General features: G+C 40.0%; 1 protein-coding gene across 1 annotated transcript in view; it reads left to right on the top strand.

Moving 5' to 3' along the window:
* ube2h (ubiquitin-conjugating enzyme E2H (UBC8 homolog, yeast)) overlaps positions 1-13,403 on the top strand; it is a 30,611-nt gene extending 17,208 nt beyond the window's left edge. The window contains exons 2-7 of the mRNA XM_028571127.1: positions 3,119-3,195; positions 4,385-4,459; positions 4,572-4,611; positions 7,234-7,286; positions 8,591-8,719; positions 8,925-13,403. Coding sequence (XP_028426928.1) covers positions 3,119-3,195; positions 4,385-4,459; positions 4,572-4,611; positions 7,234-7,286; positions 8,591-8,719; positions 8,925-9,049 — 499 coding nt within the window. The 3' untranslated portion in view covers positions 9,050-13,403. The remainder of the gene's footprint in view (positions 1-3,118; positions 3,196-4,384; positions 4,460-4,571; positions 4,612-7,233; positions 7,287-8,590; positions 8,720-8,924) is intronic.
* The last annotated feature ends 216 nt before the right edge of the window (positions 13,404-13,619 follow it).

Raw genomic sequence — 13,619 nt, 5'->3', positions numbered from 1 at the left:
CAACCAGAGCTTAAAATAACCTTCAGTTTGATTTAACCCTTTGGGGGTCAGTGCTACATTACTGCTAATGGGATATTCGCTCAATCAGGATTGACGAGCCAGCTGCTACTGTGTGGCATGGAAAACAGTTTTATCCTATCTCTTGTACATTCTGTCTCTAATGTGTTCTTTGAGTCTTTCACTCTCATTTTGTGATCATTCTTTCTCTCGTTCTTTTTCTCTTGTTTATTTTATCTCTGAGTCTCTCTCTCTGCTCTGTTCACATGAAATCATTTCTCTGATGATTTTGTGTTTGAGTGGAGATGAAAAATTATCACTTTGGTCTTTTTCAACCTGGACCCTATTTTTCTATGCCTTTGTGTCTAAGTGACTGATGGGAATTGGTCCAGTATCAAGCAAGCTCGCTGCAGTCGGCAAAACAAGCTACAATGTATATGTTATTGGGCAATTGCGCACCTTCATTTTTAATCCACAAAAGTGCTGTTTTTTATCACTGACATGCTCAGATTATTGTTCCAAGTGTCTTGACAACATCATGGAAAGGATTCCTACAGAGGTCGACCTTTCTCGCTAAACCCACCAGACTCCATGTAAATAAACCGTAATTTCAGCATTGTACACTACATTCAAAGTTGACCGAAACAAAATAAAACTATGAAAAGCTGTCTTGGTTCGTCTTTCCACTTTACCAACAATCGCCACTCTGGTTTGGTTGAAATTAACACATACTTTACCGATTTACATGTGAAAATATGCTGGCTCTATACACGTTAAAAGTATTGTTTATTTAAATGGAGTCTTGGCGGATAGTTCGTAGGTTTAGAGAGAGAGATCTCCGAGCTGTTTCTTGTTTAAAAAAACAGGATTTTACTCTTTTAAAAAAAGGTCTATCTTTGTAGGGATCCTTTCCATAATGTAGTCAAACACTTATAATAACCATCTGAGCCGGTTAGTGGCAAAAAAAAGCACTTTTAGTGGACGAAATTGACAATGCACATTTGCCCTATAGGATTACATTGCAGCCCAGTTCGTGGCTGCTGGTGACGGTGTTTTCACTTACTGGCCAATTTCAGAGATTTTAGTTTACAGTAGTACAGTAGTTAGTAGGTAGTTATCAGTTACCTACACAAAAACATAGGAAAATAGGGTTCAGGTTAAAAATATTACCCTTTAAATGGTTGCAGTCTTGTAGTTTACCGCTTGACAAAGGCACTTCTCAATTTAGTAACTTACACATGCCTTTTAGAGTGCTTCTCTGTCTGATTGGTTGTAGTATTTGGGTAAATGGAGCCTCTTTGTCTAGCTGAGGAATCGCAACATAATTTTATCTGAAAAGAACTACATGTACTGTATGTCTGTGAGACTGTAGTGTGTAGGTTTCAGCTACATTACATTACATGTCATTTAGCTGACGCTTTTTATCCAAAGCATCTTAGAATTAAGTGCTTTCAACTGTGAAGGTTCAAACTCCAGACAACATATATATTTAATTACAATGTATTTCTTTTTTTTTTTTATTATCCGGAAGAGATGTGTTTTTAGCCTAAGGCGGAAGATGTGTAGGCTTTCGGCCATCCTGATGTCAGTGGGGAGCTTGTTCCACCATTTGGGAGCCAGGACAGTGAACAGTCGGGATTTCGTTGAGTGATTAGTTCTCCCTCGCTGTGAGAGGGCAGCAAGCAGTTTGGCTGATGCAGAGTGGAGTGAGCGGGTTGGGGAATATGGTTTGACCATGTCCTGGATGTAAGCTGGGGCTGATCCGTTCGTGGCCCTGTATGTAAGTACTAGTGTCTTGAAGTGGATGTGGGCAGCTACTGGTAACCAGTGAAGAGAGCGGAGGAGCGGTGTAGTGTGAGAGAACTTGGGGAGGTTGAAGACAAGTCGAGCTGCTGCGTTCTGAATGAGCTGCAGGGGTCGGCTGGCACATGCAAGGAGGCCAATCAGGAGGGAGTTGCAGTAGTCTAGACGTGAGATGACTAGAGCCTGAACCAGAACCTGAGCCGCCTTCTGTGTTAGAAGGGGACGTATCCTTCTGATGTTATGCAGCATGTATCTACACGATGTTAGTAGTGAAAGAGAGTTGGTCGTCAAGTGTCACACCCAGGTTTCTAGCAGTCTGGGTGGGGACGACCACAGAGTTGTCAATTGTTATAGTCAGATTTTGGGTGGGAGAGCCTTTCCCTGGAAGGAAAAGGAGCTCAGTCTTGTCAAGGTTGAGTTTCAGATGGTGTGTGGACATCCAAGATGAGATGTCCGTTAGACAGGCCGAGATACGTGCTGCTACTTAAGTTTCCGACTCGGGAAAGGTAGTGGGAGATTGGTGGGAGATAGTGGGAAATTCTCTCCACTTTCCTCTAGAGCATCAAAAGCTTCATAACGGGTTGAATCAGACATTTATTACGACAAACTAAGTTGTTTTTATGTAATTTTGTCGTATGTAATGTTGAAACAGGGCAGACATAGCGAGGCCATAAGGGTTTTGTCAGGAGTACATGTGGTAAAATAAACTTGTAGAATCTCAGACAGTCGTTGTAAGGAGATGGACTTCTGTACTGTGTTTCTCAGTAGGGACTTGTATCTTATTGCTATTGGAGAGGAACAGGTGGAGGAAAGCCAGCATGGTTCTGAAGCATGGGTGAATATGATCTGCTGTCTGATGATGCATGATTTTTTGTTTTTTGAATCACTGGCCTGCATACTTCACATTCAATCTTGGGGTTATTAATTCAACGTGCCGAATGACAAATTGGCGTAAGGCTATCAATTGTCATTTAAGTGATGCTCCAGGACTAGGGGTAATTTTCCTGCATTGATTTGTTTTCATTATCTGTCTAAAGCTATAATTTCCCTCTTTAGTTTTCATAACTCGGTATGATATGAAAAAATGATGTTGGTAATTAGAGAGGGAAAAGGTCAGACTTCCTTTTTCTTCCTTGCAACAAAGCATGTAATGATGTGTTACCTAAAAACAACTGCAGCTGAATTACCATTTAAAAGAGGCCAAATTGTTAGTGATCCTGAATGTTATTTGAGCATTTTTTATTATTGTAGTCCCTCATGTTGTGTTTGTTCATGTGTATACAGTCATGTGAAGATATTGTCCTTAACAGCCTTACAGCATTGAGAGCAAGCACGAAGTCACCATCCTCAGTGGACTCAATGAATTTGTAGTGAAGTTTTTCGGACCACAAGGAAGTAAGTGTTCTCTTTTCTGATTTAACAATGTTTTTTTGTCCTGACAAATGAAACGACTACCTTAATTTGTTGCTGAATCCTCATTTGGGCTGATTAATGTGCTCCAGAAAGTGGCCATATGATGTTGGGTGTGTTCTCATTTGGGTTCCATGAAATATGGAACAAATTAAGGAGCGTTTATTTGTGTGTCTGCCACTTGGGATCTTGAAAGCACTCCCATTAATGCCCGTTCTCTGACCAAATGTTTAACTTTTTAAAAAATCTTAATGACATTGAATGTTGTTCTGAGGCAGGCGTAAAGAACGTAAAATGTATTGAAACCATGCCTGAGGCCACAAAGTGGATGAGCTAGGCTTGATGGGAATTTTGACGAGGAGAGTGGCCCCATCAGCAGGAAATACTTTTGTGTGCTGTTCGCAACATCTGTCACACTGAAACCACTGCCACTTAAAGACTGACACACGCATCAGCAAAAAGAGGAAGTGGGTGTATGACCCTGTTTATGATGCCTCATAACTATGCCAAATAAGTGTGTGTGTGTGTGTGTGTGTGTGTGTGTGTGTGTGTGTGTGTGTGTGTGTGTGTGTGTGTGTGTGTGTGTGTGTGTGTGTGTGTGTGTGTGTGTGTGTGTGTGTGTGTGTGTGTGTGTGTGTGTGTGTGTGTGTGTGTGTGTGTGTGTGTGTGTGTGTGTGTGTGTGTGTGTGTGTGTGTGTGTGTGTGTGTGTGTGTACTCCCATTCCCATGAGTTCTCTCTCTCTCTCATGGGTGGGCCAAATTCTCTGGGCAAGCAAAGCAGTGAAAGAGGAGGTAACCTTGCTCCTTATGACCTCATAAGGAGCAAGATCCAGATCGGCCGTTCTGAGCTTTCATTTTCTCAAAGGCAGAGCAGGATACCCAGGACTTTGTTAACACCTATCGCCATTTCTAGCCACTGGGGGACCATAGGCAAGCTGGGAGAATGCATATAAATGTTAAAAAACCTCAAAGTGAAATTTTCATGCCATGGGACCTTTAGTGTCCCTCTCTCTATTGTGTTTCTGAGAGAGAGGGAAGGAGTGCAGAAAATTGATATAACCCTTCAGTGTCTAAATCCATCGGAGTGCATAATGGATGAAAATGGAATCAAAGTCTCTTCTCTGCCCTCAACAGTGTTCTCTCATTCATTTTTGTGTTCCCTCCTCGTGTACAGCACCTTACGAGGGAGGCGTATGGAAGGTGCGAGTAGATCTTCCTGACAAATATCCTTTTAAATCACCATCAATAGGTAGGAGCTCTGCTATTGCATGAGGGATTATAAGGTCACATTTTTGGTGGGAGTTCCACTTTTTTTCTTGTTCTTTTTAAACACTTTCTTCATCTCTGCCTTGCTTTTTCAGGATTTATGAACAAGATTTTTCATCCCAACATTGACGAAGCGTAAGTTGATTATAGTCATGTATTTGAAGTCAATATTTATTGGATTATTGGTCCTTAACACCCGTTAAGGTCTTGTGTATTTAAGCTCATCAAATAATATTTGGTTGTAATTATGTCATATTGTAAACTAAAAACATTGGTTGAATTCATTAATATTTCTTTGTTTTCAATATAGCTTTATACATGTTTTAACTTCTAGGCCTTGAAATAGTAAACAATATCAGCTTATGTTGTGAAGTACACTTTTAACTTTGATATGAACCACCAGTTTTGGCACAATTGGCTAGCAGCAGCAAATCACCTCATCTCAGCCCAGTAATCCACTGCTTGAGAGAGTGGATCCTTTGACGCACCTGGTCTGTGAAGGTTGGTCTCTGGGAGGACCAGGGGCCCGTTTCAGGAAGCAGCTTTAATAAAAACTCTGAGTTTGTTAACCCTGACATGAGGGAAACTCTGGGTTTTCCATTTCAGAAAGGGAGGTAAATCAAATCTTAGAAAGAGGGGTAACTCCAGCCCGTCTCAGAAAGAGAGGTAACTTAACCTCAGAGTCAGTTACTATGGTAACTGACTCTGAGGTAACCTAACCTCAGAGTCAGTTACTATGGTAACTGAGTCTGTGAACCTAACCTGATCGGGAGCAGGTTTTCTTTAATAAACCTCGAGTTTCTCTGAGTCTCCTCCCTCTGACACAGTGCTCTTTCATTTCCTCATTCATTCATACATTCATTCAGTCTGTATCAGATGCATTTTAACGCAGTTTGTTATCTGCATGAATTAAAAAAAACAGCGTTGGTTTATTAACTGTTAGGCAGACTATAAATAGTTTTTTTCTCTTGAACGTGTCCTTTTGTCAACGATCCCGTTGATGAAGAAGCTGTATTACTTCGCAGGGAGTTAAACATGCATTGAGAGATGATATTGAGGCCCCAACTATATGTATTTTCATTTTCAGATAACTACCTCCTTTTTTCTTTTTTTTTTTTAAGATTATGTTTTTAGGCATTTTCAGCCTTTATTTGTATAGGACAGCAGAAGACGTGAAAGGGGAGAGAGAGGGGGGAACGACATGCAGCAAAGGGCCGCAGGTCAGAGTCGAACCCGGGCCTGCTGCGTTGAGGAGTAAACCTCTATATATGGGCACCCGCTCTACCAACTGAGCTGTCCGGGCGCCCCAGATAACTACCTATTTGAGCGGTATTGTTTTTCTTCACAGTACGTCCGATATGTACATTTGCAAACGGCAGTTTTCTTTACAACATTGGTGATGCGGAGCATGTTAGTAAAGGCACTGTATGCTGTGCTGTCAGAAGAGTTGAGTCTGAAACATTTTTTAAAAGTTTTTCTAGTGTTCCCTGGACATAAACCAGTGAGAGCCATTAAAAAGGAGTTCCACAGAATTGCAGGTGAATGATGTAAAACCCTTTTGAAATAAATGATTATAAATCTGTTAATGACATGGTGCTGCCACCTCACAATGGGATTAGTAGTACTTTTTAGCCCACAGGATTGCAACTATAAAATAGATTATAGGTTCACTACCATTCCACCAGTTTTCACCAGTAATATTATACTTGTGATTAAACATAAATGAACGCACTATATTAGAACTTACGCATTGACGCAAGCAGCAATTTTCTCCCACGTCAATTCTGGCTCATTTGCAGCAGCAGTCGTGTTTTTTTTTTCACGAAATCGATGTTCAAACGCGCTGTATGTTCCCATGAGTATTTGCAGTTCCAGAGGGGTAAAGTACAGCGACTGATTTTTTTTTTTGTGGTTGTTGCCATGGTGAATCATAGTATCATGGCTCCATTTATGTTGCCTTTTTATAGTGGTGGTGCATGTGCTTAACTCTGAGTGAACCTACTCTGAGGTGATTGAACCAACTCAAATCAGCTGTTCTGGAACAGAAAACTCAGTTTCCCATCTCAGGGTAAATCAACTCAGAGTTCAGGGTTAGACTCTGAGTTAGTTCAACCTCTTTCCTGAAACGGGCGCCGATGGACAGGCTGAACCTGTGCTTCCTCCCCAAAGAGGACAGTCTAGTCTCACAAAGATTAAAAAAAAAAATAATTGTGCATTCAGGTGGTTCCAATCAGAAAGTTTCACATTTATCACCAGGATATAATGACTGACTGCAAGTTAACCATGTTTACTATAAGTAGTGACATTTCAATTAAAAACACAACAGACAACCAGTAAATATATCAATATGAGAGTATTTGTCAGGCTTCCATTATTCAAACCTAGCTTTGTCATTGGTCTGCTTTAAAGTAAAATATTTACCTGTGACTGATAACCATTTCTTGCAACTACCTGGTATGTCCAATCTGATCACATGATATTTCACAACTTGACTAGAATCTCCTGAACTCTCCTAAAACAACTGATGCTACACAAGTGAAGTGAAGGAATAGATCACCCTTGTACTCCACTGTTGGGCAAAATAAGGCTGCATTTCTCAGCCACACTTGCAAAAGGACAAGCCTTGTTGAACTGTTGGCATACTTAGTATAGAGAAGTGGACTTGGAAGGGATCCAGTCCGTGAGCTGGGACACACATTCGCTCTTCCCTCCCTTCAACCTTACCCCTCTAACTCTGTTTTCTTCTCTGTTTCCCAGGTCAGGGACAGTGTGCTTAGATGTCATCAACCAGACATGGACAGCCCTTTATGGTGAGTGCCCCTACTGCTTATGTGTCCATATTAAGTTTCCCCACTGGGGCCTGTGTGATTATGTGCAAAGAACTTGACACACTGTGACATCAGCACCAAAAAGGTGAATGCGGGCCCCTCGCTAGCAAGTGTGGTCACGTTAGGCAGTGGTGCTCAATTGTCCCTAATCTACTTAGTGAGGGGAGAAGTGAACACTAACGAGGTAATACCCTGACCCAGCAAGGTCAGACAACCTTCACCTTCGACAGAATGATTTACTGTCAGTCAGCTTTGAGGGACAGGGACATGCTAACATGATTGTCACCCAGTTGCTCTTCTCACTGTCACTGTGTGTGTTTCTGCTACTCTCCATGTCCCTGTGGCCTTCTCCTTATTTCCCCATTAATTTCTCATTACAGCCCCTTCACAGGGCTAAGATAGCTTTTGTGCAATATAAATTACTTTACAGTAATATCCCTAGCAGATGTTTCAGCATTTCACCCCATTTGTTTTCACTGTTCTGGATATGAAACCCTAAATGGTATTTAAGCATCTTGATTCATAATGAACTATTGATTCCATTGTTTTGATATAAAGAGGAAAGGATTTGCTAACTAATGTCATTCTCAAGTGAGGTCGCTTGGCCGTTTTTTTTCTTCTCTGAAATATAGTTAAACCATCAAATCAATAATCAAATTTTTGTTATGTAATCTTTGTACTAAAATGCTGCAGATGTTGTTTTGAGTTTTTGAAAAAAAGAAAATCAGATTGGACAAACATGGGAAAGAATAGGCCAATCAACCAAGCGTTGTCTGCAAGGATTCTTTACAAAGCGAGAGTGAACAACATCAACTGATTAAATCCCTAAATGTTAATACTGTACAAGAGACTGTAGGAAAGGGTTTGTTTTCCCAACTGAATGGACGCAACAGTGACACTTAGGAGATGAGAGTGGAATTGCAGGTATTTCCACTCTGCTAGCAGGCCTCAGCTTTCACTCAGAGCTGAGGCCTGCTAGCAGAGAGCTAGTAAAAGGGATTAGTGTGGTGCTAGCCGCTGTGAGGCTATCAGGGGGAGGATTTTACTTTTGTTGCTAGCATATACACCTTGCATTGAATGGGCATCACTGACTGATGTGTGTACATTGATTATGAGTTTTCCTGTGGCCAGTCAACAAAGGCAGCAGTTTTATATCCGCATCAGGTTCCTTTCAAAGAAGCCTGACAGTAACTGCCATTAAAATCGCCAGATTATATAATTGTCACATCACTTATTTCTGTCAGTTGGTGAAGTGGTAATGACAAATCTGTTGCCTTCCTCCCCAGATCTGACCAACATCTTTGAGTCGTTCCTGCCGCAGCTGCTGGCTTACCCAAACCCCATCGACCCCCTGAATGGAGACGCAGCTGCCATGTACCTTCACCGGCCAGAGGAGTACAAGCAAAAAATCAAAGGTTCAAACTAATCTAAAACTGTTAATGTAATCCCTTTTTAGATTCTTAAATTATTGCACACCTGGAAAAAGGAATTTCCCCAATGTTATTACCCAACAAAATATAAGTAATTCAGATCACCTCATTCTCTTGGAGTTTAGGCTATTACTTTTTACTGTCTGACCATGCTCTCTCTCTCTTTTCCTCTCTGTTTTCCCCTCCACAGAGTACATCCAGAAATATGCAACAGAGGAGGCTCTGAAGGAGCAGGAAGAAGGGGCAGGTGACTCTTCATCTGAAAGCTCCATGTCGGATTTCTCAGAAGACGAGGCCCAGGACATGGAGTTGTAGTGATAGGAGGGCTCCCCCATCCTGCCTCCTCCTTTAACCCCCACAGAGACTATATTTGATTTCCTAACCATGAGAAAGCAGACTTATAATATTCATATTTAAACAAGTTGATTTTTTTTTTTTTTTTTTTTTTATTACTACTAAACAAGGATTTTTATGGATATCTAGCCTTTGGTGTGTTTGACAGACACCCCTCCCATTCAGTAGCTGTTTCTCCCTACACAGATGTCGACATTGCTTTCACACTCTCTCCCTGTCATCTCTGCATTTTTAAGGTGTCATGTAGGCGTAGACAGGAAACCTCCCCAAGAGCATCTTATTTCTTTACTCAAATTTCATTTTTTTAAATATAAAAAGTCTATATGTTTGACCTGAATCCTAATTTCCTTTCTTTTCCAGAATTCTAATTGATTCTGACAAACATTTTGTTAGTTGCTCTGCTACAGAGCTGCTTAGGTCTTGCTTGCCTGGGCGACAGCTCTACAATATTATCCCGTAGTCAAGAGGGTTTTTTGAAGTGAACAATCACACAGAAGGTGTCATAGCACACCTTATAAAAAAATACTTAAAGTGTAGTGCCAATAGACACTCATAAATCAACCCTGAATGCTTCCTAAGCATATCTTTTTCAACATATTGATTGAGACACGTCAGTAAAAATTATGGCTTTGTTTCTCGTTTAGTTCGGATGATACCTTGGTATGTTACTTAACTTTATGTTACTCTTTAACCTGCTGCAGCTGCCTGTCTACATGTGCTGCTGTGCATGGCAAAATAAATGCTTAACAAGGTCAGGTCTTGGAAAACAAATGCATTAAATATGTCTCGTTACAGGGTGAGGGACAGTGTGGTGACAAAGATGTGTTGGGTGCTTTTGGTGTTGATTTGTGGAATGTACACTAGCTGCATAAACTGTATGGAAGACTCATGCACAAAGGAAATGAAGAAGGGAGTGGCCTTTGTTGAGATTCTGGTCAGAGTCACTTGGTATGATGGGACCTGGAAATAGCCCGGAGCTACCATCTAACCATATGGATTTCATTTGTGCAGCTCACACTAGTTTTCTGTCAGAAGGTGCATCAAACACATGAGCACCAAACATTCTCATTGTGCACGATGCCACTGGCATTCAATCACCTGTCCTGCTTTAAAAACACATTGCTGTTAGTATTATTGGTCAATAACAACTTTTCAGGTAGAGAAATAATGTAATTATCACCTGTTCTGGTGAATTTAGAAAACCAGTACCAAATCAGTTTTTTATTTTAGTGAAAAGCAACAGAAATGGTCATATGGTTATTGATTGGATTGGAGTAAAAAAATGAAGTGATTTATTGAAGATTCTGGTTAGTGTAGTATCGGCCTTCCTCACATTCCACTGTTACATGGAGTTTGCTCCAATGCATGCCCTTCATATACTGCATCAGTTGGACCCCCACACTTTGTCTGCCTACCAGGACACCTATTTGGATCACTAGTTTGAAAAAGATAACAGAATAAGAGCTCAATGTATAACATTTAGGCTTGTAGCAAATTCCGTTGAGAATTAATTTCATATGTATAGATTAGACTTCTCTAAAAAAATAAATAAAAGAAATAGCATGTTACTCATTGTTGATTCAATCTGGCGGGATAACCTGTAAATCCATGATACGTGGAAAGAATACAGTGATAAGGCACCGTTCTGTGGTCGTGTGAAATGTCTGCGTTTAACCCAAAACGCTGACCGAGTGTTGCTTGTTGAGGCAAACGTGGCAGTCAAACTACCTAGAAAACCCTGAAAAGTATTCACTTCATAGATTGCAGTAAGAATCACTGGTTGCTTTGTGGGAGATTCAAAGCTAAAAGCTACTCCGAAGGTTACCTTATCACCTCTGATCTCAACTCCCTCTTCTGCGCCTCATCGCAAAAGGAAGGGTGAAGAAGCTTTCGAAAAAGCCATGAAGGTTAAAAGCAACTAGAAAACCCCTTTTTTTTTTTTTTTTTTTTTTTTTTTTTTTTTTTTTTTTTTTTAAAGTCATCCTACGTTGATTCTCCTCTTTCTGCAATGTGACACTGCGCAATTTGTGATTTGAAATCTATTTTTCACTCTGTTGCAGAAAAGGGGGATTGCCCATTGCTGAGTGACGTTGGGTTTATTTGAGCTAATGTAGGATCGTTAGACTTTTCTGGCTCAGGTTTGAAATACAGTTTGGTTGTATCTTGCATAGTAATTAACATTTTCACCCAGGACTTGTTGAAAGGATGGGATTCATGCTAATATTTGTTGAACTGTGTTTTTGACAGGGTAGTTAGTTTTGCTCGGTGTTGACTTCAACTAAACAACATATGCTATATGGCTGTATTACAGATAGAGTTAGCTAGTTTGATATACTTACCTGATAAAACATTCATTGTTCATCTGATTTTTAGTTAGTGTCTGTCGTGTGGTTAAATGTAAGATACTCCATAGACATGCCTGCTTGTCCTCTTCTTGCAGAGTTGTACAGATGAGTGTGAGTGATTTCAAACTAGGGTGATGTTTGACCTGTAGTGAGCCTGGTAGATCTAACTGTACAGAATTCAAAAGTGTGGTTCAGCCCTTTTCAAGACATTGGATTTTCTCCAAAAACACAATTCTATGCTCATAATAATAATAATAATAATAATAATAATAATAATAATTTCTCTCACCCAGCCCAGGGAGGTTTTGAATGTTAGGTCGGGGTTAGCTTCCAGGAGGATGCAGCCATTTTAACTGTTGGAGAGCTAACTTTTGTGATACTTCAACATGTTCAAGGCAGTATGAAGCTATGTGAATGTTTTCGTGTTTTCAGAGTGTTTGTGGTCCACATCCACTCAAACAGAACAAACCTACAAACTGTATGCAGATTCCCACTCTCATAATTGGCTTGTGTTTTCTCCCTAAGCAGCCTGTAAATGTTTGTTTATCCATTAGAGATGCCTTCTTTTTTTGTTTTTAATCTTTGCCGCCAAGCACCTCTGTTCTAAGTTATGGTTCAGCTAAATTATCACCCTGATAAGAACTTGATCTTGAGTTTTTTTTCTTTTTTTTCTCTTAAGTAATTCAGATTGAAATTCTTGTTTTACTTTACATTTGTGCAGTATTGTATGCGAGTGCTGAAGATACAGTATATCCAAGTTGAGAATTGTAATAAAATAGCACATAATGATGCAATTGTGCAACAGGGAACTAATGATATTCTTTGTTTTTTCAAAAACATGACTTTTGTGTTTGGGTAAAATCATAGGTTTGGTTTTTGGCATCTGCTGGGCAATAAACTGATGATATACTCAGCTGTGGCCTGGTTTTACTCCGGTAAACATGACAACCATCTGTTCTTCACTTTTTTTTTTTTTTTTTTTTTTTTTACTCCACATTTACTCATTCAAGGTCAAAAGAAATAACTACTGCCTTTGTGTTTCAGGTTGTCTTTAACTCGAGTCAAGAACTAAAGAAAATTTCCTCAAACCAGTGAATGATTATGCTTCCCATTGCAACTTGAATTCTAAATTATTTTTGAAAAAATAAAATGTTTATTGTGCTTTTATTTAATTTCCCTTTGGCTTTCACCCTTCCTCCTCGTCTGCTCTAAGACCACAGGTGTACAGATAACAATGTCTTAACTACCCACAGTTTTAAACAGCGACTCCAGACAACCACAATAACCTGATTGACAGCACTTCAAATTTCTAACTGCAAATCTGCAGAGAAGGTCCAGTCCAAAGCCATAGCCCTACATCTGTACTCTCACTCCCCCACACCCTACCAGATACAATAAGGATGAAGGGCCTCTGCTAAGCAAATGGACTGCTCTATCTTTAATCCATAGACAGGGCATCCAGGGCCTGTTCTCTGTTTTATCAGCACATCTGCAGAGAGCCAGCACCCTGATCCTGTAATGTCACCTCCCTCTGTGTGTTGACTGTGTCTCGTTATGCACTTGCATGCTTCTGGTGTGGAGTCGAGGCTCGCTTGGTGCACACCTCCCATTCTGTTTCGGGCTTGTGTTTGTGGCCTACTGCTGCCATCAGGGGATTTAGCAGGCCCACACAGCATGGAAAATGGCAGTTTTTTTTTTTTTTATAGAAACTATGTATTTGTTACCTAGTGTGTGATACTTGAGGGTTAAAAAGTCAAAAGGTTTATTTTTTTTTTGTTTTGAAAAGTCCATCCTTGGTCTTATTTTTATCACCCTCTTTGCCCTCTTGTTTTTTCTTTGCATTGTGAAGTGGGCATGCTTGTCAAAAAGACAAATGCTCTCTATTAATATGCTTATAACCTCATAAATAGTTGTGTATACAATAAACTGTTATAACTTCTTTTTTAATAAAACATTCAATGTGTATGAAAGGTCTTTGTCTGAGGCTGATGATTCTAATAGGTTTCACCCAGTGTGCTGTAACCTCCTGATATAGGATCTGTCATATCCTCAGGACTTGAACAATATATATTGCATATGTCTAAACCCATCCAATGTACATTTTCATCAACATTGTGATGAACCTGAGATTTTATTCATGCATCAAGGTTGCTTTCAAAGAGATCTCATTTTAACATTTCGATGCT

This window comes from Perca flavescens, chromosome 23 (assembly GCF_004354835.1).
Source record: "Perca flavescens isolate YP-PL-M2 chromosome 23, PFLA_1.0, whole genome shotgun sequence".
NCBI lineage: Eukaryota > Metazoa > Chordata > Actinopteri > Perciformes > Percidae > Perca > Perca flavescens.
Note: the sequence above shows the minus strand (reverse complement) of the source record. Positions and strands in the feature narration are given on the sequence as shown.